The 26,030-nt window shown below is 42.1% G+C and overlaps 1 protein-coding gene and 1 long non-coding RNA gene across 2 annotated transcripts in view; one reads left to right on the forward strand and one right to left on the reverse strand.

The window, feature by feature from the left end:
• The window catches only part of LOC120720911 (neural-cadherin-like), a 233,486-nt gene that overhangs the window by 6,529 nt on the left and 200,927 nt on the right, over positions 1 to 26,030 (reverse strand). Inside the window, exon 34 of the mRNA XM_040010769.1 lies at positions 22,484 to 22,728. Coding sequence (XP_039866703.1) covers positions 22,484 to 22,728 — 245 coding nt within the window. The remainder of the gene's footprint in view (positions 1 to 22,483; positions 22,729 to 26,030) is intronic.
• Positions 9,837 to 13,022, forward strand: LOC120720913. Its single transcript, XR_005693092.1, has 3 exons — positions 9,837 to 10,310; positions 10,557 to 10,626; positions 10,802 to 13,022. It is a non-coding gene; the product is annotated as an uncharacterized LOC120720913 (long non-coding RNA).

Here is a 26,030-nt window from a genome sequence, read left to right on the forward strand (position 1 = left end):
TAATGGGAGGGAGGAAAATTAGCCGCCTGATGTCTTATTGGAATTAATTACACTCCCATTATTGACACATTTAACCTTGAAGGGAACCTACTATGCTTTTCTGTCATGATGGGTGCTCGTGAGCTCAGCCTGCATAAAAATAATCCACAGACTGTATATAAAAGACAGACGTAATCACACTCACTGGTTTTAGCTTTCTGGTCTCTGGTCATTAGTGTTTTGGAACCAGAATTGATCACATTTAAGGTGTTAACACTGTAACATTTAATGCTGTTACACTGGACATTTTAACATGGCAGCTTATGGGAATTCACTTGCTTGAACAGCCCCTAGTGGCCAATAGAAGAACTGCAGGTGCTGTCAGTTGTTCGTGCTCGCTGCTTGAGGTACTGCCTGTAAACCACTGATTGTCAAACTGTGGAGTGGGCCCCAGAGCCACCACAGTCAGGGTCAGGCTTCCAGTTATCCAATTCAACCTGTCCCAGCTGGTATTGGGGGACCAGTCAGGGTACATCCTGGAATGGGCGCCTGTCTATCACAGGGCCAACACAGTCACATACAGCCTATTTCTAATCACAAATGAACTTAAACAGCATTTTTTGGACTGTGTGTGAGGAGGCCAGAGAGAACCTGCACCGACACAGGAAGAACATCACAACCCCGCCCAGAAAGGTGGATTCCGACCCAGCACCTTGTTGTGAGGTGACGGTCCTGCTATCGTGCTGTAAAATTTGCACTTCTAAGTAAAATTCAACGTATGCCGCGTTTCACTGTAGACCCTTTTTTCATTGTTAATAATGGATGAAAACTGTGGGCTGTGACCTTTCTCTGGCTTCTGACGAGGAGCATGCCAGAACAAGTTTGAAACTAATGCTGTAAGCCAGAAACACAAGCTTCGAGCTGTCCTAAATATCCCGGGCATGCCTGCCAGATACCATAGCTATGAGAACATCAACCCCACCCACCTGCTGTTTGACCCTTTTGTTTATGAGGGGCAGCCAATTAGCTAGTGGGCTTAAAGGGAGGGGCGCTGAAAGGGCTCGTTTCACGCAGAGAGCGAACTGAGCAGCTTCACCTGGGCCCGGTCAAAGATAAATAAAGATTATTACGAACTGGGTGTCACGCAAAGAGTGCAAGAATAAAAGTATGGAGCCGGTCCTCTTAAATACTCCACAGGGCTACCTCCCATTGAGGCGATTCAACGTTATCCTAAAAAGCAGATTGTAGACACAAAACACACACACACACACACACACACACACACACACGGATTTTCTGCTCAAACAGTCTCTGCGTCTTTCTCACTGTAGTGTTGCTGTGACCTTTTCAAATGTCTAACAAATCCCTCGTATGTTGTCTCATACCTATCACCTCTCGCCTTTGATAATACTACTCTAAGCCTCTCCATAATATTAACCTGCTTTACACCCACACAAAAGCTTTAATTTTTTCCCTTTAATTCAGCTGCACTTCCCGCCACTCTCAAATCAAACAACCGAATCAAAACACATGTTTCCTGCAAAAGAGGCAACTTGTAGAATCTGGAGTGCAGCGTTTAAATAATATTTAATAATTTACAAGCAGACGTCATTAACTGAGTGAATTACTCACAGAGACATATGCTATCTTCAAATCTGCTTCTCTTTTTTTCAAAAGCAGCAGAAAGCTGTGTTTAATCACATTTGAGAACAGCAGCAATCACATACAACAACTGGCAGCATTATAAATACCCGAGCTGCTCAAATCCGATTAATCCGAGGTAAGACACGAGCGTGAAAAATCTGGAATCTTAAACAACTCAAACACATCTGAACGTGCACGGTCTCTTCTTCTGCATCAACCCCTGCGTTTTAACTCTGAATGTCTTTCTCTTACATCATAACTAAAACCCAGCAGCCACTGCATCATGTAAGCACACCAACAGAAAGCACTCAAACGCTCTGTGAATTGATAACACCCCATTAAACAGCCCACCCTCTGACAACTCTGTAAGAGTAAATTCACTCAGCCAGAAACCAGCTGCACAGTACGAGAGGAAAAATCAATATTCATTTACTGTCATCTTGTCCCCCCTCACCACAACTCCAGCGCCTGGCAGATATATAAGACGAAATTGTTTCAAGAGATTTGCTGTTTCATTTTAAGATGGGCATTATGGCTTTTAATGGCGAGTGAACAAGAACAAGGGGGAAAGGGGCTAAAAGAAAAAAGACTTTTGTTTCAGGAGAGCCCACGTGTGTCTGACTGCTGCAGTGGCTGCTTTCATGTTCGAGAGACAGTGAACTGGCAAAAACAAGGTCACAGGTTCAGTCCCCCTGCCCTGACTGCAATGAGCCTCATTTACTGTGAGGTGCCCTGAGCTTCCCCAAGACAGAAACAATAAATGAGTCGAAACAATGTGGAGAAGCAGCTGGTCCAGCAGCCCGGAGGTGCCCAGAGCCAATGAGATTACACGGCTGGAGGATTTAAGGCCATTGAGAGGAAAATGCACAATAGCAAGAGCCGGGACAAAATAATAGATAGTGTTTTTAAAGATTTACAATATAAGGGTGCCCTGTGGACTCTGACCACCTGTGGCACAGCAGCACGGTGGAGCTATGCTTCAATTCAATGCAATTTAATTCAATTCTGTTCTATTTATACAGCGTCAAATCAGAGCAACGGTCACTCCGAAGCCTTTATTTTGTAAGATAAAGACTCCACCATAATACATTGAAAAGAGCAAGCACTGGTGACGGTGGGAAGGAAAAACTCCTTTTTTTAACAGGAAGAAACCTCTTACAGAACCAGGCTGAACATCTCCCCTTCAAGGTAGACTCCTGCTGCATATCTGCAATGTGTTTGGTGCTGCAGCTTTTCCAGATAGTTCCCTGGAAGTCCTGTTTTGAACACTTGTGCTTTGAGCCCAAAAGCTGAAATGTAACTTTGGGGTAACGGCAAAGTTGCAGGCAGCCAATTCTGAAAGCTGACCTTGTAGTGAGAGATGGTTTTCTTCTTGTGGACCTAAAACATTTGCTTTTAATGCACTGAGGGGGCCACACAGGGGTGGGCTGTGGAACCCTGGTGGCAGGAAGTTTTTGGAAAGAGGAAAAAACATATTTTTGCACAGATGGACATCAGAATTGCAACGTAAAAAGAAAAAAGATGTCCTTTTATAGAATACCATCATGGAAGTAGACCTTTGAAGCCAAACACAAACATTTCCAGGTACAGACGTTTAAACAGGCACTCGTGGCTCAAGAGTTGGGAGTTCACCTTGTAATCGGAAGGTTGCCGGTTCGAGCCCCGGCTTGGACAGTCTCGGTCGTTGTTTCCTTGGGCGAGACACTTCACCCGTTGCCTACTGGTGGTGGTCAGAGGGCCCGGTGGCGCCAGTGTCCGGCAGCCCCGCCTCTGTCAGTGCGCCCCAGGGTGGCTGTGGCTACATGTAGCTGCCATCACCAGTGTGTGAATGGGTGGATGACTGGATGTGTAAAGCGCTTTGGGGTCCATAGGGACTAGTAAAGCGCTATACAAATACAGACCATTTACTCTCTCTGCTGTGCATTTTCCACTTTCCAAGGTTTCACTTCACCGTTTATCACACACACAAAAGCAGAGTCAGTATTGCAGTTAATAAAGATAAATACACCAACTGCAAGGCTGGAATTTTATATATATTTTTATATAACCGACATTAGTTTGGTAGTAGAAGCAGAATGTAAACAAAGCAGAGCTCATAGATACTTTAACGACAACATCAATCAATATTAATGGGAGCATTTTATAAACGATTGGGGCATGTGATGGTATTATATCTGTGAAATGACATTTACTTTATACTATGACTAAACACAGCCCTTTATATCCTGAGATACCCTGGGTGTTACAATGTAACGACAGAGGATGCATTTGTGAAGCCCAGAACTACCTAATGCTTCATTATGTAGCCAGGAAATGTTCTGGAAACATTCCTCAAAGATTTTGCTCCACATTAACATGACAGCATCACAAATGTGGCCCAGACCTGTTGGCTGTACTTCCATGATGTGAATCTCCTGCTCCACCACATCCCAGAGGTTCTCCATTCAATTGAGATTTGGCGACTGTAGAGGTCATTTGATGAATGTTGCCTTCCCATTAGCTTAAAGCGTCATCCTCTGACATCAACGAGACATTTCCACTCAGAGAACTGCTGCCCACTGGTTATTTTCTTTCTGATATACTCAGAATCTAGCACCAACGACCACACTATATTTAAAGTTGCCTAAGTCATCTTTTTTCCCCTCATTCTGATACTCAGTTTAACCTTGTTGCCTAGATGCTAAAATGCATTGTGTTGCTGCCATGAAATGGGTGGATTATATATATATAGTTACAAAATTAAATAGCTGGTGAATGAATGTTGACAGATTGAGCCTGAAAGACAAATTCATGTTGCACAAACCTGTGAAATACAAAAAGAAAACAACCTTGAGCACAGTCCTAAACTTTGTGCTGGGACCAGCTCCCATCGCCTGTGATGATCGTCTGTCAGATTATTTCTCTGCACACGTTAGAGGACCATGCTGAAATTGGCAGTGCATTGGACTGCAAGTGATCCAAGTGTAGTAAGAGAGCTAAACGGGGTCCAGCGTTACAGAAGGAGATGACCTTGAAAAAGAAATTTGCTTGTTATGGTTACTCACAGTGTACTGCCTCTTTTTCCAACCCCCACATTTTCAGAGGCTTTAAGGCTTTTAAACAGTGAGCGGTTAATGAACGACTAGAAATCCAGTTTCACTATGAGTTACACGTACATTTGTGCAGGCTAACCAACGCTTCATTAAGCATTTCTTTTTCTCACAGCACAAAAGAAAAGATGTGACAAAGCACACAAAGAAATGTGATCCTAAGCTGACGTGAGATTGCTGTGCTCCACCGCATGAATCAATATCCTTCGCATTATGGCACAGGCCTATACGAAGAGAAAATACAACCTCTATAGACTGAAGCAAATAATCTGGAAATATAAGAGGTGTGTTACTGCTTAGTTTATGACGGCGGAGTTTATGCCTTTATGTGTTTATGTTTCTCCTGCTCCCCTCTGCTGAGAAGCAAGTGTGTGTGTGTGTGTGTGTGTGTGTGTGTGTGTGTGTGTGTGTGTGTGTGTGTGTGTGTGTGTGTGTATGTATGAAGAGGTGGCTGGAGTGAGCTCCACGGGGAGGTGAGCAAGGAAGCTGGAGGTCAGGGTGTACAAGAAGAATCTGCTCTGTTCAAAGTCTTCTCCAGAGGGCAAACAAAGAAATGGAGAATTTGATCGGTATTTCTGACTGTGTGTGTGTGTGTGTGTGTGTGTGTGTGTGTGTGTGTGTGTGTGTGTGTGCTGGAGAAAGTAAAGAGCGAGCCTGAAAAGAAAGATTATGTGTTTATTTGTTTACACTGCCTCCAAGGTCCTGTGCTGTCTTTGACCATCACTCCTTTCTCACTCTCTCTGCTTAACTCTTACTCCTGCCTTCAACTCGCCCTCCCTCCGTCCAAACTCCTCTAACGGTTCTCTTCCTCCACTCAGCCGCTCCACCCCTTCTTTAAAGTTTGTGTCTATTGATTCCATTGGACTTTAACAACAAGCGCTACGTTAGGTCAAACCCTTCAGCTATTTCTGGCTCTTCAACAGACGCCCTGGGCTATTCGCGCACGCTCCTTAAAACCTCGCCTAAACCACTTCACTTCCAGCCCGTCGTTCGCTTCACGATGAGTGTTACAAGCGCTGCTAACAAGTAAATGTCGGGCATAGAGACCCTTAAAACTCGACTTTCTTTATAAGACTGCGTGCAGCGAGGTGGCATGCCGCTACTCTCTGCGATGAGCAGGGATATCCATCGTACCTTCAGCAGTTCAAATGGCACTGAATGAGCGAGTGCGTAATGGGATTTCCAGTCAGACAATCAATATCCGAGCTGCCCTGCAATGAGATCAGTGTCTATGAGAACGTCAACACAGGTCAATAATATAGTATGGATTTTACCTCATCAAACTATAATTCTGCTTACTGGAGCCATCTGTCTCAGTGGGCTTGATCTATCACTACTCTTCTTCTCGCTGCTTTTTTTGTTGTGCTATATTTTAAACAGGATTTTAAGGTCAGTACCAATATGCAGCAGACAACGTCTCTACACATTCACAGGTGCAATGAGTTCTTTTTGTTTTTTCCTCTGGTTCCTGGAGTTAAATGACTACATGTACCGGAAAATGATAGGGTTGAACATTAATAATGGATTCCTTGCAGGCGCTGAATTTCCAGGCACTGTTTGGGAAGCCAAACTGCCCCTCAGTTGTAGTAATACAAATCTTCCCACACTGACTATATTCATGCATAAAAAACTAAGTAAATTGGCCCCCAAAGTTATTCTTATTACTTATTGAATGTAATTCATTTAGCTCACAGGGCAGTAAAGCCCTGCATGGAAAGTTAATAAAACACTTAATCCAAGGCCAGTATCTGTCCAATGTCTTAGCTTAGTTTTCTGTATTGTTCGCTTTCTCAAGGTAACTGTGCTCAGCGAGTCTTTGTATCTTTTGCACTCTCCACTGCTCTTGTTATTGATCCAAATGTGTCCTTTCTTTAATCCTCCACCTCCTGTTGTCAAAAAAAAATTGTGCCAGTAGTGTCGTAGAGGTGCAGTCGTATCTCAGCTGCGCTCTGATAAAGATGCGGCTATGAATAGACCCTCACACTGGGACATTTTGGAGCACGGGGTACAAACAGACAGAGAAGCTACAGCGAATGTTTGCGGTGGAGACGTAAGAATTAAAAATAGATTTTTTTTCTTGCTTCATTCAGTACTTTTAATTCTGTGCGCATTCTGGCGAGTTTTCCAACACATCAGCATGCACCTTGGATCGCTGAACTCTGTTCTTGTTGGGTTGAAGTGTTCACTTTCATCGAGTGTGGAATTTCAGATCATCCGAAGCGGCCTGGGGGGCGTTCAGATCCACGTACCGTTAAAATATAAATGCAATCAGCGTTTTGTCCACAAACAGTCGGCGCAGACATTAACTGTGAGAATGCACTGCAGATAAACAGGCTGCTAATGATGCGCACTGATAGACAGACACACCTCGTTCTCTACTTGTTGCATTCAGAAGAGTTTCGGAAAACTTGACCTCTGACCTAGAGGTGAACATCACTGGAATACAAGGTCTAGATTTTCAGCAGATATAATTATGGTTAGGTGTCTGCCCAGCAGGGTGACGACAATACCCCATCACCCTTTTATGGCTGAGAGGTAAGAACAATCAAACTAATCCAAATTTGAAAAGATCGTAATCCAGTCTTTAAGTGATGACGTGATGAATCCTGCTTCCGGGCCCAAACTACTCTGCGTTTAATAAGGATGTTGTGTTTTTAACATGTTTTATTGCTTTGCATCTTGTTCTATTTAATCTACAAGCTCCTAAAAACAGTCAGTGATCACTGTCGGCCTCTCTCAGTTTTTATTACCACTGTTTATTTTAAAGCTCAGTTTTTAAAACTTACCTCGTATTGTGGATGGATTATCTCAGTTGTTCTCCTGACTGAAGTTTGGTCCGTTTACAGCATCCTGCTATGCGATTGCATTTGTCTCTAACCATCGGGAACCTTCACGTTAACTTTTATCGAGTGGAAAAAAAAGTTAGCGTTCATCCTCCAGCTTCACTGTGTTTATGCTATGCTAACATAGCTGTGTTGCTAGCGATCACGTAGCACATCATTATATACCAGCTAGCCCAACTTCAGTAACCCTACAAATGTCACTGCTGTTTAGTTTTCTGTCTTCATTTATGTTGGAAGTGATAGCAGAGCTGTAAGTTTTAATTTGTTTCAGAAATCTCTCAGTCAGAACATGCTATATTATATTTAGATGGAAACTAGCGAGCTAACTTCCTGCTAACTTCTAACTCTGTTAAATTTAATAAATTGTGTTTTCGTGGATGCCTGGATGTTAAACTTAATTCTTACACCTGGTAATGCAGCAACGCTGATCATTTTGTTACAGATGAAAAAATTTAGACAGTTTCTCAACTCTGCGGCAAAGTTTGGGCCCAGACACGGCTAATGACGTCTGACTTAAAGACCAGGTGAAAATTAACAACAGTAAATATTTGAAGTTAAAAGACTGAGACCAACAGTAGTCCAGTAAAATCTGTCCATTCCTAAAGCTTTTGCTCTCTCTCTCTGATGGGTTTACTTTGGTTTTCGAGCCTAAACATGTTCTCCTTCACTTGCATCCAGTGTTGCCAACTTAGCGACTTTGTCGCTATATTTAGCGAGTTTTCAGACCCCTTAGCGACTTTTTTTTCTAAAAAGCGACTAGCGACAAATCTGGCGCCTTTTTCTGGTGTTATTGGAGGCTTATTTATGGCAACTTTTTGACGTGAAAGCGCGTATCGCCCTTACTCTCAACAAGCAGCGGTGCTGCCGTGGGCACCTCGCCCGTGCCAAAGCGCTCACAGGCGGAGGATAGTCCTCCCCCAGCTGCTATCAGGGCAGGAGATGTTCACACCTGTGCGTCCGAACTGCAAATGAATCGCGCATGAGCGAAGCCGCTGCTCCCGCACTGACTGTAACGCAGTCAGTTCTTCTTTTACTGTTATGTTGTTTTGTGGATCACAAGGTTTAAAACTACTTATAAACACACACACAAAGTAACTCCACCAGAGCGCCTATATCGGGTCACTTTTGCCGGTTCCAAGCCCGGATAGAGGATCAGGGTTGGAATTGTGACATTAAAAAAAAACAATAATTGCTAAAAGAAATTTAATTTGTAGTTCTAAATAAATTCTAAATGCATTTAGGACGTTTTTTACTCCCTTTATGTCTCTTCCACGATGTTATTTTTCTCGCCTACAATGTTGGTTACAATTACATTAGCATGACCAATTATGCAAATTAGGCGATGACGTCATTTAGCGACTTCTAGCGACTTCTAGGACAGCCAATAGCGATTTTCCTTACTGAGGAGTTGGCAACACTGCTTGCATCAACATCTCACTGCACCTCATTCTGAAATTTCCTGTGAACAGCTACAAAATACAACGTTTGGATTAACTTGTCATGGAATAACAAGGCAACAGACCTCAATTGGTCATGAAACTGCTGTCAGTCAATTGTCCAATTACTTTAGAGTCTCTGAAAAACAGGGGGACTGTGTATGTCTATAATTCCTCAACAGTTAATGCAATACTTTTGTTAAACCCCTTGAATTGAAGCTGAAAGCCTGTACTTCAGTCACATCTTGACTGTTTGATTTAAAACTCAATGCTGTGACATGCAAAGGCACAATTACAGAAACTGCATCATCATTTGCATTTTTGGACCCGAATTTAAATACAGGGTCAGTAAAGTAACATAAAACAAAGCCAGTGAGGATACGCGATACTGCCTCACATAGATGGTTTCTTTTATGCAGTGCTGGGTTGACCCACTTATCTTGGGCAGTGAGTTTTCCTTCAAAACAAAGAACTATAAACAAACAAAGAAAAAGACAAAGAACGCAAACATAAAAAGCCACAAAACAAACATACAAATACCGATCAGCAGTTTATTCTCTGTAGTGCTTTTAATAAATCATGCATCACTTTTGAGTTTTGCAGGAAAGATAAACATAAATAAAAATAAAATGTTATTTTTCAGAAGGACTGAGGGGACTCCGGCTGAGCCTGCTGGTTGAGGCGATGCAGGTTTTAATGGCCCATGTGAGGAGCTGGTTGAGTCCCAGTGAGAAGCAGGTTTAATGGCACTCGTGAGGGACAAAAAGCAGCTCAGGAACATTGTGCTGGCTTTGACTCTAAATGAATTTTAAATTACTTTGTGCACTTTTTTGCCTTGAGGAAATTTCATCATCAAAAAATAAAATAAAAAAATCAGCAGGCAAATTTCCCCTGTGATGGACCGAGTTCAGTGTCGGTCCCCAAAGTATTTGAACAATCATCCAGCTCTACAGGTGACAGCAGCCACTGCTGCCTTAAACAGCACGCTTTAATCTGAAAACTGTTAGCAAAGTCCCTACAAAGGTGCACCTATATATCGTCTCCCTCCTGCTTGTGCTGTGTTCTCTCCTCCTTCACTTTCTGCAGGTATATGGAGAACTGCATGTTCTGTACTTATGATGCAACCTGTCGAGCGTTTATTGTTGTATTGTTTCTTGTCTCTCTAAGATCTTCTTTTCTGTCTGGTCTTTCTAAGCAGTCACGGCAGATGGCTGCCCTCCCAGAGTCTGCTTCTACCGGAGACGTCCTACTGTTAAAAGGTTCCTTCTGCTCATAGAGAATAGTTATGTCATAGAGGTTTCCATCTAAAATACTGAAAGGTATTTACCTTACTGTGAAAAGTGCCTTGGGATGACAATCATGGTGATTTAGTAATATATATATGTAATTGAAAGTTAATGATTTTGTGTTTTGGGCCAAGGTGCACTTTCAAGTCTTTCTCTTTGAACCTAAATGCCTTCAAGTCGAATTGAAATCATGTTAAGTAATTTTCCACCCTGAAACACTGTCACCATCATTGTATCTTTAATGGCTTTTTATAATATAAAAGCTCCTTTTCATCTCAGATGGCTGGAGGGACGTGTCTGCGTTTGATCCACAGATGCTGGCAGGCTGAGCCCCGGCAGGCAAACAAGAGTAGGTAAACAAACTAGCACTAAAGTCTACATGGAAATGTGCTGTTAACCGTGATATTGAAAAATGAGGGTTACACATGCATCTAACCAGCCAAAGATTAGAGTTGCAGGTAAATCACAATAATCAATTCTTATTGATTATTATTGTTATTTTTTTTATTTATTGATCTCTGCAGGGAATCTCATCCTCTGTTTGCAGCTTCCAGGGACCGGCTCCAGGTGTAAGGCAGGAACAAGGACTGAATGATGGGAGAACTAGCCTGGCATGTTCTTTACAGCGGGGGAAACAAAGACCTAAGACTGAAACCATGAACCCTCCACAGCGTCCAGGGTTCATTGCCCACTCTCCATATCTGAATTCCATGAGCCTCATAGACTGCCCTTCCAGTTCACATTGTATATATGACCCCACTGCACTACAAGCTTGTTTGTTCTAATTTACATGCCCCAACCTCGCTCCCTCTTTCAAATCATTCACCTCCCATTAGTACACGGTGTTCTGTCTGGTTCTGGAGCTGCACCAGTCCCCTCTGACTCCTTCCTCAAACCACAGCTTACACCATCTGCCATTGTGTGCTAGAAATGCTGTCAATTTCTTGGTCCTGTCCCAGATACATCTGGCTAATAAGCATTCTGTAGTGACGCATGCTGGTTTGATTGAAGTTTGCTCAGAGTGAAAAGAAACCAAACCATCAACTGATTTTGGAACAGAGAAATTAAAGTATATGTGTGAAAATGCATTTAAATGCCATTTAAGGCATTTTTATCTGACATCAGCTGATGACCTAAACAGCTTGTTTTTGTTCGATGGCTTTCTCCAAAAGTTGTAGACCTAAAATGTTACTGCAAGCATAAATGAAGTTGATTGTTTGGTGCCGAACTTTTCCAGCTGGTCACTACTCAAAAGTCAAGTATGCCCAAATGTGTCTGTGTAGGTTCTCAGTCATCCGGGACATCCAATTGTCTGCCATCTATAATCCAGTTTTGAGGTCCCTTCCCAGACGCCTTCACGCTCCCTCACATCCTGGGCCATTTATAAACTTAGCAAGTCACATGATAGATAGGGTGAGGCTAGGTTTCACAATGGGATCACCCGAAACCTTGGCTGACTGTGGCCCACACCCGTTTTCACACCTTGGTTTGTGTGATTAGGCAGAGGATCAATAGGGGGTCCATGGCCCTCTGGGAGACTTAAAATTTGGGACTCTCCACCAATAGTACTTAGAACTGAAGAAGCTTCTTGGATGAAATGTCTTCAAGAAACCTAAAGAAGTCCAGATGCTTTTCTTTCCAAGCTCCTTAGACTACGCCCAAATGCGTGCACATGGAATTTGCTGCAAAGATCCCTAAAACACAGTCAAGACAACAAATATAAACTAATATGGATGAACCCCCCCCAAAACAGTTTTCTTGTGACTGTGATGATTTGGCACATTTGGTGTTATGGTCTCTAAATAAAACGCCTCATCTAAATATAGTAAATCAAACTGTAGATTATTGTGAGGTTTTTGCGAGTGTGTGTTTGTTTGTGGCTTTGAGTTTCAATATGTATTTACATGAAGCTGAATAATACTCAGTGTTCCTGCGTGAGGAGGCGGTAAGACAAAGGGTCATCAACACGCACCTTCAGCACAGACTGCAAGCTCTGCCAATGCATACATGAAACAGTGCAGCGAAGAACGTCTCTGTCACACTAATTAGCCTTAATTTACATCATTTAGATGGATCGGAAAATCCATCTCTACATGATTTAAGTAGGTGCTCGTGCTATTTCAGTGGGATATTCTATGGCATATAAAGACATATCTGGTGGTGCGTTCAATAAAAAGCAGTCCATGCTGTGTTTAGGGAAGATTAAGAGAGTCTGCATCTGTGCTGTCAGACCACTGCTGTGTGGGGCACTTAGACGATAGATTGGTTTATTATTTAAGACAAAATAACTATTTGGCTTTTGAGCATTGAGCAGTATTGTCTGATTATTTATCTATTTTTTTGTAAGCATACATTTGGTCTTGATGTTGCTATTTTATCCACACATGATGAAACTAGTGCACTGGAGCAGGAGCAACCTCCCAGCGTAAAACCATCTGCCCCCTTATACTGCTGCAAATGTCCTAGAACCGATCTGCTGTGGCCCAGTAAAGAGTTCAGTTTGAGTTATGACGTGGATTGAAGAATGTATTTTTGTGGCATGCTGTGAACATGGATTGGCTCTGTGTGTGAACACAAAATAAATATTTATGAAACCGGTTCTCCAACCTTTTCTGGCTTTCCCCACCTCAGAATCTGAAGCTTTAGTCAATAATCAACACTGAATGTTGCTTAAATAAACATGAGTGTGACTGCACCACTAAATTCTGGCTTATTAATTTTTCCTAAACATCAAAAAACTCCACGACCCACCACTGGGGCCCACACCACAGTCTGAGAACCGCTCATCTATGACAATAACACCACCTGACAATGATGAACAGATTCACCATAATACAAAAATATCACATTTAATGCTAAAGAAATAGCCACTGGAGTTTAAAGAGGAACTCTTGACCTTTGGGACATACTTTGTGTACTTTCAGACTATATGTTCATTTTATAATAAACACTTATTTTTAGCATGTGCATGGTATCACTTCTAAGCCTAAAACATACTGAAAATATTCAGAGAGTATTAAAAATAGGTATTCTAATAAAAAGTAATACAATTTGTACATTTACCATGCAGCAGCATGGTAATGGAAGTATTAATTAGTTCATATAAGACACTGTGTAGCAAATTTAATACACAATAAAACCCCAAACTCTGATTCGAGTAAAGGACTTCATGTCCAGGTGGATTTTTATGGCTAGCAATGCATCTGTATAATAGTAACTCATTTCATTTGACAAGGATAAAACCAGAGTCCTCCTGAGGCAAATTGAATAGATTGCACTTAGTTGTCAAAGGCCCACATCTGTGTATCTAACACCCCACAATTCACAGTGGATGTCAAAACAAGCGCCAAGCCATAAATTCATGGAAACTCATCTGTGATTTTTTTAAAAAGGGGAAAGAAGTAGATCTGAGGAGTGCTGGAGTGTTTCAGAGAAAAGGGAATTTGGAACCACCAGGACTTTTCCGAGAGTTGGTTGTTCGGCCAAAAGTAACTGACTCAGTAGCAGTCCTTCAATCAGACACTTAGAGTAGAGTGGCTAGATGGAAGCCACTCCTGAGTAAAAGACACACGACAGCTCGTCTAAAGTTTGCCAGACTGCATTTAAAGGACTCTGAAAGCATAAGAAAAAAAAGTCTGATGAAACAAAAGGTCTGGTCTGATGAGAAAAAAATTGAACGCTTCGGGCAGAACTCCAGGTACTCAACATTCGCGTTCCAGCCAGCCACAGCAAAACACCATTATTAAGCCTCCAGACGACACTACAGTGGTTGGACTGAGTCTCCCTACAGGGTGGAGGTCTGCAAACTAACAGCATGGTGCTGCTACTACAGCCTGGTACTCAACCCCTCAGAACATCAGAGGGCAAGATCAGGAACCCATTCCATTATTCATCGACAGATACAGAGCGGATCGAGCACCCAGCTTTAAGTTCGCAGGAAGCCAGAGTATCACCTCAGGTGAAAAAGGCAGAGGAGGGTCTAATTCCCAAGAATGCTCAGCAGCTCCTCTGCTGTATCATAGAAAAATAAAAACAGATTAAAGCATTTCTGTAGAGCTCTAATGGCAGCTAACAGATTCTTCCAATCTAATATAAAGAACTTGAAAGGATCTGCCAAGAAAAAAAAATGGCAAAACCAGCCTAATTTAAGAGAGTTTCAAATGACCTGAAGCTGCATCTGCTTCCCTGGGATTTCTACAAACCTCTGAGAGAAGGGTGTAAACAATAAACTTCAGTTTTTAAGATTTGTTTTAAAAACAATACTCAGTTATGGACTCTTAGCCCCGAACTGAGTACGTGTCTCAGACCTGCTGCTATCATCCACAGACGTCTGTATTGTTCATTAGTATATTTGTCATAGTAGCTGCTGCATTGCTGATTGGCTAAGAGAATTAAATGTATGTTGTATCACTGCAACTACGACTGTGTAACCACAGTCGCCCCCTGCTGGCCAGCAGAAAGAATGCAGATTTAAGGCACTGGCTTTTTCAGAGCTGGAAGCAATGTCCAAATAAAAATACAAATTTACAGCAAAAATAAAGATGTTTAAAGGAGATTTTAAAAATAATAGAAAACGGGGTTTGATTAATTGTACTAACAGAGAAGACAGAAATTCAGTTCAATTCAATTTTATTTATACAGCGCCAAATCACAACAACAGTCGCCTCAAGGTGCTTTATACTGTAAGGTAGACCCTACAATAATACATACAGAGAAAAACCAACAATCGTATGACCCCCTATGAGCAAGCACTTTGGCAACAGTGGGAAGGAAAAACTCCCTTTTAACAGGAAGAAACCTCCGGCAGAACCAGGCTCAGAGTGTGACATTCTAGTCTTTAACTATTCTGTTACTTAGAGCTAATTATCATGTATATGCATCAGTGCGTTGCACCTGATTGCTAGTATTGGTTGATAAGTCCCTTCTGGTTCCAAAAACAAAAACATGGTGGCAGCATGTCTGTGTAGATTCGCAATCATCCAAGTCACAGTAGTCCTGAAAACTTAAAAAGAAGGTAACTGAATTTCTTTAGATTAACATGGTGGAAAAAATGTAACGCTGAATCTTCCCAAGGTTTGAAGATAATAGCCATCATCGCTTTACAAACCATGCTGTCTATGTCCATCTTTTACATAGAGCCTACGTTATTGATGTTCTGACATGACTGTTTAAAAAAGATAAGTTTGCATTTGACTGCTTTTCTGTAGTCAAATGCAAACTTTTGAATATTTATTGTTGTACAATCTACTGTACAATATAAAGCTCCTTGAGGCGACTGTTGTGATTTGGCGCGATATAAATAAAATTGAATTGAATTGAATGAAACGGTAAAAGTAGCATTACTGTCGTTTACCCTGAGCAGCTCTTTGTTGCTATAAAAAAGTCCTTTATGTTTTTTTTTTCCAAAGGAAAAAACTTGGAATGAGTTAAAGAGAAAAAGTGTTCAGAAAAACAAGCAAGTATTGGATGTCAGTGTCAAGCCAACAGTAATAAGACAAGTTAATAATGCAATAACAACATAATCCTGAGAGAAAAACAGCTGCTGAAACACAACATGAGGGCATAGAGGTGCGTGCAAAGAAAGGATGATATCTACGCAAAGCTCCACACACGTAAAAGCCCGAAGAAGCAAAAAGAATAAATTAATTTGCATTGCGCTGTGCAGAATCAATATTCCAGCTACATGATACATTCAGAGGACTATGCCATTAATCATTAAAATACTCAAGAGATTGCCAATTGGACTTTGACTCGGTTTGGAGCCGTGCTGACATTTCTGAACTAGAAACTTTGCTCTGAACTCAGAACCCCCGAGGAGCACCCCGGGGACTGACTGTGTCAGTGCTGCTGGTCTCACAGTCCAATCAGTGGAGGAGAAACATGACTCCTCTAAGACTGCTCCGTGGATGTTCAAGCTAAAAATATCATTTCAATGTTTTAATGACATCAGGAATCGTCCTAACATCTAGCCCTTGTGACCACATTAGGTTTTGCATTGTTCATGCATTGAGGCATGAATGAGGTCATGCATTATTTCATCTTCATGAGGTTTTGCATGAATGTATAATTTCTTTCAAGATGAAATCAGGCACAAAATCATGCATTTCCTTACATATAAATGATGCTAAAAATTCAAGTGGATTTACATCCATTATTTTTTTTTCCACAGGTCATGATGAGTCACTGGTCTATTTTTCTACAGAGAGATGAAGGAAGAAAAACCCAGCTGAAGTTTTAATAATGAAGCTGGTTTCCAGCTGGTAATCCAGCTGTTTATATCAAAATGACCTGATCTGTTTTTACTGTGATATAAAACAAATGATATTTACTCGAAATTTTAAGTTAATAAGTATTAGCAGATTTTTTTTGTAAAATACTGACTTTCTGTACTCACATTTCCTTCATCATATGAATAGGTAACAATAACTTAAATAACTACTTGTAGAAGAGCATCTCTGAACGCACAGTACGCTGAACCGGATGGGTCAGAGAAGCAGGAGACCACACTGGATCCTGTCAGCTAACATGGGCTCACCAGAAACTAGACAACAGAAAATTAGCCCGGCCTGGTCTCAGCAGTCTTGATTTCTGCTGTGATATCAGGATAGTAGCAAATTTGGGATGTGGTAGAACAGGAGATTCACATCATGGATGTGCAGCTAACATGCTATCAAATCAATATGGACCAAAATCTCTTTTTCTCCAGCACCTTGTTGAAATTATGCCATGAAAATTCAGGCAAAATCCCACCAAATACCAGCAGCTGCTGGCGAGTGTATGCTGTTAAGATAAGGGTTCGTTAGAAATTCTAAAGCACGGTTGTTAGCACTGTTGCTGCACAGCAAGAAGGTCCCGAGTTCAATTCCACCATCAGGGGTCTTTCTGTGTGGAGTTTGCATGTTCTCCCCGTGTTTGCGTGGGTTCTCCCCAGGTACTCCAGCTTCCTCCCACAGGCCAACGACATGCAGTTAGTGGGGATAGGGGCCCATAGGTGTGAATGCGGGAGTGAATGTGAGTGTGAATAGTTGTTTGTCTCTGTGTGTACCCTGTCTCTCGCCCTATGACAGCTGGGATGGGCTCCAGCGCCCCCCACGACCCTGAAAAAGGATAAGCAGAAGCGAATGGATGGATGGAGAAATTCTAAAGTGGCTGCGACTAATATAATCTGCTATTACACATCTCTAACCCTACACTGACCTCAAGGCTTTATAACAGGACTTTACTAATGGGTGGCTGGATTTGTTTTAGCCTAAACCATTTTTCCAAACTTTTGCAGGTTAAACCAGTCAAACAGGAAATAAAAGGAAGCCTTTAAAAATGTTCCCAGTCAATCCTCCAATAGCAGCCTCTCAGTCAAGTGTGTTTCTGACACCACCGCCTCTTGAAAATTGATAGCAATCTAGCAAACAGCTGTTGAAATGTCTCATTCGAACTACAAATGTCAACTTGGTACAAATGGAAAGTAAAGTCAAGGATCACCCCACTTATTAAAGATTCATCCTCCAAGTATCACACACGTTAAAATGACTTATGTGCTGGAGGTGCTAGAATACATGCACACACACACCCCACCAACTATGAAGCCTTCATGTTGTAGGAACCTCAGTACCAGCAGACAAGGGAAAGCTCATAGCTGACCATATCAAACCACACAACAGATCAGGATCAAAGGGAACGAGCGAATATGAACGTTTTTGGGAGTAGAATTTGTCTTTAATCACAACATTCTCAGAGAACTGCTTTTGAGAGTTGCTGCCCTTCTTTTGTTCTTGCTATTCAAACATTTGGAGTGTGCACAAGAAATATTTGATGAAGGCTTAAAAAAAAGAAAAAAAAAAAGAAGTCTCTCTCGCTGCTACTTAAATTTCAGAGTGAGGAATGCTTGACCGATCGAGCGCAGGATGCTCTACCGATTGAAATTACTACCAAAGCCCCCGGAGCATTGATCTCAATTTCTGCAGGTTTGGGTAAACAGCACCTTATACGCCTACAAATCAAGTAATTAACACTTAAAACAGCGCTGAGCCTCAACAGGATCAAGGTTGGATGTCGCATTTAATATAAGCCCGGAGCCAAATTTGAAGGAAGATGTTGGAATGGAGGAGAAAAGAAAAGGAGAAATGATCATTTGAGTGTCTGGCTGGTCTCCGGGTGTGAAAGAGGTGCCCTGTGAATCACCAATGAGACAATCAGACATGGCCAGCAGCAGTGTGACACCAACACCATCTTCCTCACCACACATCTCCCACTTTTTCTTTCTCTCGCCGTGCTGCGCGCAGCCTCTGCCATCTATTCAGCTCCCTCTTGTTTTCTTTTGGTATTGTGCGTCGTCCTGTTTTATTTTGCACTCCTCTGATCTGCTTTCTCTTCTTGGGCTGTGCTCGTCTCATACTGCTCTTCACTGTTCTGTTGTATTGTCCTCAATTAAACAACGGGAACATGTCATTGTACTGACAGCTCTCTGAGTACGACTGAGCCCGAGGCGCTTTCTCAGCAGAGGATCCTTCAGGGATTGGAATACAAAGCTAAAAGGTACAGGTGGATGAATATTCAACAAGCAAAAACATAAAGGAAAGAAAGAAAAATGTGGATTTTAACAACAGAAAATCAAACACCAGAATGTTTCAGTTGATCCGCTCACAGGCGAGACAAAGGGCTGGTATACAGCTTTACCTTTGAAATTCACTGCCTAAAGTCCAACCCAAAGACTCCATCCCACAGCCCCCCTCCCTCACCACCATCCTGTCACATTCAACACTTCAGGTGAGGAACGAGCTGCCAAAGATCGAGGTGCGAAAGGCTTCAGGTCCTGATGGCATCAGCCCCCGGAGGTGCTGCGCAGACCAACTGTGTGGCATCATGGGATACATGTTCAATATGAGCCTGAAGCTGGGGAAAGTAGCACAGCTGTGGAAGACCTCCGGTGTGGTACCAGTGCAATAGACTACACATCCAAAGGACCTCATCAGCTACAGGCCGGTAGCACTGATCGTGCATCTCATAAAGACCCTTGAGAGGCGGGTCCTAAAATATCGCACCCTGTTTAGCTCTTCATTGGATCAGTTGCAGTTTGCCTACCAGCCTGGCATCAGGGTGGATGATGCCATCATCTACCTCCTGCACCAAGCTCTGACCCACCCGGAGAAGCCTGGAAGATTTCTCCAGTGCTTTTAACACCATCCGACCTCTGAGGGACAAGCTGGAGCTGTCAGGAGTGGACCACCACCTGTCCTAGTGGATACTGGACTACCTCACTGGTCGCCCACAGTAGGTGAGGACACCCTCTACACCTCAGACTTCTCCATCAACTACCCAGGCTGCCATCTACAAAGGTTCTCTGATGATTCTCCCATCGCTAGCCTCATTAGGGTGAAGATATGTCAGAGTACAGACAGTGGAGTCAGGACTTTGTGGACTGGTGCCAGTGGAACCATCTCCTGATCAGACTCTGAGGAGACCGAGATCTTTTGGAGTGGCAGCCATCTCTAATGGTGTTGTCTGTTGGAACAGCAGCTAATCTATTGCTGAAAGGAAGCTGAAGCGGTTGGATAAGCTGATCAGGAAGGCCAGCTCTGTTTTAAGGTGGTAGGAGACAGAAGAACTCTGCATCACTCTTGGACAATGACTTTATGCCATGCATGAAGAACAAAGGAGCGATATCGGAGGTCACCACATGATCCAGTAGCTTGTAAGACCACCTTTAACACCAATAACTTCAAGTAACAGTACGGGAGTTTTTCCCCTGGTAACCCTTCCAACCAAGCCCTGCTTACTCAGTCCAACAGCTTTAACATTTACCATGCTAACTGTGGACTGTAGAGTCTGGGATGCAGCTCTTGGGCTTTTTGCAGTTTCTCTGAGTGTTGCCCAGTCTGACCTTGGGGAGACCGACCACTTCTGGGAAGTTTGCATCATTGTATTAACACACACCAGAAAGCTCCAGAGCCACAAACTGACAAAACTACACTTTTATAGAGGTGCAGACACGTGCTAATGATCCATTAAAGAAGTGTTTGATTAGCAGAACCTGGCTGCTCTTTACCCTCTTAAAAATATTAAGAATGTACTTAATTTACAGGACTACATTATATATATATATATGCACTGTGTATAGTACAGTTTTACACAGCAGTACAAACAGTTACTGTATAGGGATTCAGGTTGATGTAATTTAATGTGCTGAAAGGAGATCCCTGGATTTGGATCATTTACTCTGCTAATGCAGTGAGGCATCCTGTTAATCCAATGTTTCACTGAAGCCCTCCATCTACCTTTTAAAACGTATACAAACCAGATCATAATAGCTAATCTCGCTCACAATCCATCACAATTTACAGGCTACTGTAATATGTAAAGCACAGAGGGGTCGGCTGTACTGCACAAAGCAATGAGAATTAACATCCATTGAGACATCAGAGAGGCTCACAGTCATATCCAGGACAACTTGATCCCATTTACCACCAAACAAAAGTGTTTGAGTTCAGAAGCTTCGTGGTCAGCTGTAACCACGGTCATAAAAAGCATTGGGCATATTAATAATGTTGACATAATGGTGGTAGTAAGGATCCAACTAAGCTTTCCTAATGTGGGAGTCAACCAGTGAGACCACTCCCTCCACCATTATGACACACAAGGTTATGACCATCATCGTCATCATAACAGGATAACCTAGGTACACAGATTAGTCCATGCAAACACTCATTTCATGAAAATTATAATCCGAACCAACACTTTGAGCAGCAGTTTTTGCAAAAAGGGAACGGTGACCATAAAATGACCATATATTACTGTGACCTTGACTTTGACCACAATTGTGTACAATTTTGATTAAATCTGACCAACACTGTAGGAGTAGCAAATCTTGTGAACTGAACGAACAGAGAGATGAATGAACAAACAGGCAACGGACGCCACAAGCTTCGGTCAGATGAGCTAAATAACTGAACTGTAATTACATCTGCAGATAAAGAAGGTAAGCCTAAATAGGATTTGTCATGTTACACATACACAGTTACAAGCTTGGACGTCTTTTTGTTAACCAAAAGTTCAGAACACACACTTTTCTAAACAGTTTTTTCTACTCTTATCTGTATGATGTCAATGAGAGCAGATATCCTCATGCGCTCATGAAACAAGCAGGATTCACAGAGGACCTACATAAAAAAATTTTTTTTTTCTGAACTATGAATGTAAAGCTACTTTAGTACAGTCTGAGAATAAATATGGCATCATGGGGGAGTATAAAAGGTCCTGCTCCAAGCTTTGGAATAACCTTCATTAGGAAGGGAGAGATGTGATATTAAAAAGCTTTCACAGACGTTCTTAAGATTTAGGTCAGCGAGGATCTTAATGTACCCTCAACTCTGTACAACAGATCCAACGAAGTAAACGAGCACATTCATGCAGAATCTGAATAATCATTAAAAAGAATTCCCATCTGGTAAAATTCACACAAATGACTTGAGAAGTCTGATTAATAACTGCCTGAAAACTTCAGTGCAAGACTTGGAAACTTCTTGAGATCACGTCCGCAGAAACATTCATTCTTGATTAGCTGTCGTACAACTTCATTTTTGTTTGTTAGAGTATATTAAACGCAGTAAGTATTAGTTGCTTTAGATGTAGAGTGACATAAAAAGTTATTTTAGAGTTACTGACCTCATGAAAATCAGGCTGTCATTTTGAAAACACTGATCGATAAAACGGAGCGCACCATCTTCGTGGGGTCTCTGTTTGTTTCCACACTGAGACTTATAAACACATTAACTCACACATAATAAAAAAAAAAACGCCCTTGATTAGCTAATTACAAACACCTGGCGCTCTACCGTCGTACCACTTTAGAGTGCACGAACTTTATGAATGAAAGCTTCAATTTTTTCAAGTGTCAGTTTCAAATCTATCGTGCACTCCACTGTCACATAATAGTAATTTTGTACTCATCAGTACTTTAATGAAAATTGCAGCATTTGTCAGCCTGCACACGAAGAAGATTCACCTCCGTGCTCCTCCCGCCTCGCTGCAGTACGTTCACGATAACGCTATCAGGGCTGCATTCATACAGAGTTATAGCTTTAAACACTATATTAAGCATCATTATCGTTTCTAAACTGCTTATAGTTAGGATGGGAAGTATTGCCGTAGAAACACGACAGTAATACAGTCTGACAGATGTGCGTAACACGCAGTACATTTACAGGACTTACCCAGTAAGGCCATGAAGCAGATACAGATGGCAAAGAGGGAGCTGAAGCTGAGGCCCACGTCCTCCCTGTATATGGCCAGTGTCGTCTCACAGCGGTGTCCTCGGTAACCCTCCGGGCAGTGGCAGGTGAATTTGGAGGGCGACTGGGCCACGCAGGTCCCGCGGTGACAGGGCCGCATAGCGCAAAGGGTGTACACGCAAGACTTTTTGGTCCCGTTTACACTGATCATGTGACCAGGAGGACATCTGCAAAAGACAAGAGTTGGATAGAGACAGCAGGCGGTCAGGAACAGAGAAAACAAGCAAAAAAACCCCACCTGTATATTTCATGTAGATTAACATTAGACATGTTCGTGACATTTGATAAGGTGAACAACATGAGAATAAAAAGAGAACTGTTACTGTTACCTCATCAGAATATAAACTCCTCCTATATTATGTAGTTGTGAAAGTCAAACGTGACAGTGTGGCGAGTTTACAATAACTGGTGAGCCAAAAGCTCAGGTTTCAGACCATTTTTTCTCCATTGGTGGATCTGTAGACCTTTATGACATCACAGAGCGAGGCTGAAATGCTGCAGTATTAACACACTTGTTCCTCTCTGTCAGTTCTCTGATGTCCTGACCTCAGGGAAGAGGAAACAACGGCAGCATGAACGCTCTGCTTCAGCTATTATTCTGAAATCGAGGGCGATAAGACAGGACAAGGCACCGGAAGACTGGGAATTTTAGGAATGTGTGTAAATACTTAAAACTATAAATAAATGCATGTAGCGCAATTATTGTATTCAAATGATGTTTCTCTAAAACATACTTGAGCAAAGAAAGTGTGCAAAAAAAATAGTTGAACAAATGCAATTGACTAAAAAGTTACTGAAGTACATCTGAGATGTAAAGCTGGCTTGTCATTATCTCCCTCTGGTCTTAACGGAGTTATTTACTACTTTAATAGGTGATCTTACACAGATGTACACTTGAACAGAGAACTGGACTGCAGGGGATGAAAGTGCTGACAGTGGCACTGGCAGTAACTAGGATGGTTTTATGCAGACAGGGGCACATTTTCTGCCTCACTTCAGAAAGCACTACTATAATTAAAAGCTCATTTGGGTGTAACAGTTCAAACAAACATTTTATGAGCCCATTAATTCACCATCCCATTCAAAGTCTATGGAAAAGCTCCAGGCTGAACATTTCGATGACATCAGAGTCGTACCTCTGCTCTCCGCAGATATGCTCGTCCTTATAAATATTGACTTAACTTTACCATGAAAGAGCGACGCTAAATCCAAATCGCTGCTGTAATTCATCTCGTAACTGCTCTTTCTCAGCTACAGAAACTAACCCAGACGAGGCAGTAAAGGGTTAATTTCCTGTATCTTCTCCCAGAATCTGTCTCTGAATTATGTTCTTATCTGCTTAGCTATTTAAACTCACTGTGTGGGTGAGAGTCTCAGGAAATCTCAACGTTCGTTTTTAAATGCAATTCCTTGAGGACACAGTTCGATTCAAAATCCATTTTTGATTCGATATGAAAGAAAGGCAGGAACTGTGCTTTGGCTTTTATTTTAGTACATTGTGTACCAACACCTTTGATTCCTTCTGTCATGAAATATAAGAATTCAGACCAAAAGAAGAGGGGAGAAGACGTGTGAGAACAAGCAGGCTTTCATTTCACCCAGTCATTTATTTAAAGGCATTAACTTAGAAAGCACAAGGTTATGAGATCAAAGGCAAACTTATAGACCAACATCATGGGCTAATTTTTTGGTAAACAATGGACGTTTATGTGTGTGTTTGTACTAAGAAGTAAATAAGGCCGAGCTCTCTGCGGTGTTGTTGCTGCTGTGCTGTTTCCAGCAGTGAAGAAAAGCCTCTCTAACATCTGCAGCACCTTTGAAATGAAAAAAAGCTGAAATAAGTTTATTTTCTTCAACCAAAAGTTGGTAGATTATTATTTTTTTGTTGGCTTCAGTGTGATGGTGGCGGTCAGTCAAAACCGTTCAGCTTATGACGAAACGAAATGAAAACGTTTAATGTAAAAATCTCATTTAATCGAGACAGTTAAGACGTTGGACATCCTCTGTCCTCCAGTGCCTCCGATGGTGTCGTCTTTAACACGTTTGCTTGGCGAGAAAAAGGTTGCTTGTTTAATTCCAGGCAAAGACCCGAATTCTCTTTGTCATGAAGGGCATCCGGCATGAAACCCTGCCAGGTCAAACATGGGGCGCTAACAGATGTGGCTTTTAAGAGAAGCTTTTTCATTGTGTCAGCTGATGTGGAGGTTTTCCAGGCATGCCCAACTGGGTCTTACCCCAGGGTAGGCAGGGAACTTGTGGTGAATATACATCTATGAGCTGGGCGTCAGGATTCCCAAGGAGTAACTGGGAAAACCTGCTGGGGATAAGAATATCTGGAATACCTGCATGGGCCATGGCTTATACTTTACCATTAATCGTTTGGTTAAATGCCCCAGACAGGTGTGAACCAGGTGATCGCTGGGTGTGGTGTCAGTCTCGTCACCTTTTGGTTAATTTTTAGAAATTCTTTATTTTCAGACAGCAGTTTATGTTCACAGGACAAATATCAGAACAGATACGATGTTCTAATTTGTGTTACGACTCGGCTCAAAAGCCGCAACATAAAAAAGGAGATGAATACCAGAGTGTTAGTGAGAAGAGGTTTGGCTAAAATAGCTGGTGCCACCAAGGCAAAGACTAGTGAGCTTCTCGAAAGCCCGCCTCTGGTATGCTTTTATCCACACCTGACTGGGTGTGGCCAATTAGCAACAGGTGACCACACTGTGGAGATTAGGGGCTGCAGAGGGGCGTAACGTTTGTCTTTAACATGAAGGACTGCTGTTGACGAGGGGCACATTTTTCTTAATCCTAATCAAGCATAAAGTAGAAATACAAAAACCAGCGATTTATGCCACGGTCCCCTTCTAATCTTCTAAAGTGGACTTGGTAGGTTTCTAATTTTCTCTGGCTAATAAAACCAGGAGCAGTGAGCAAAGGACACAGGTGGCATCTGACAGCATGAGGTGATACTAGTCTGATATACAATATAGCTGTATACAAAAAACTAGTCTTTAGTACAGATAGAGTGATCACACACACAAACCTTAAATATATGCGAGGATAGACTAACTTTTACTCTCTATGATTCTGAGAAAATGATTCTGTTGCCGGCTGGGGAGGATAATTATTTATGCAACTCGCTCTCGTTTTCCTCTAATGTCCATCTTGTAGAGGATGCAGCTGTGAGGAGCTCTAACCAGTGCCAAAACAAGTAGATGCACCACTTTCTTTTACCTTTTATGTTCTGCAGGACTTTTCTAAACTGTCATCTCATATAGCAGCATTTCAGCACGAGCTACCGCACATTCACCCCACGAGAGTTTTCAGTCGGGGCTCCTACCCCAGAACTCAGGAGAACCATCCTAAGAACAAACGCAAAGTGGAATTACTTGTCCAAACCAACTGAAGTCAGCATCACCATTAAACCATTTTCACTGTTCAGTTTATTTGTTTTTGTTTGTTATTGCAG

This window comes from Simochromis diagramma, unplaced genomic scaffold, assembly GCF_900408965.1.
Source record: "Simochromis diagramma unplaced genomic scaffold, fSimDia1.1 OVJJ01000603.1, whole genome shotgun sequence".
Lineage (NCBI taxonomy): Eukaryota > Metazoa > Chordata > Actinopteri > Cichliformes > Cichlidae > Simochromis > Simochromis diagramma.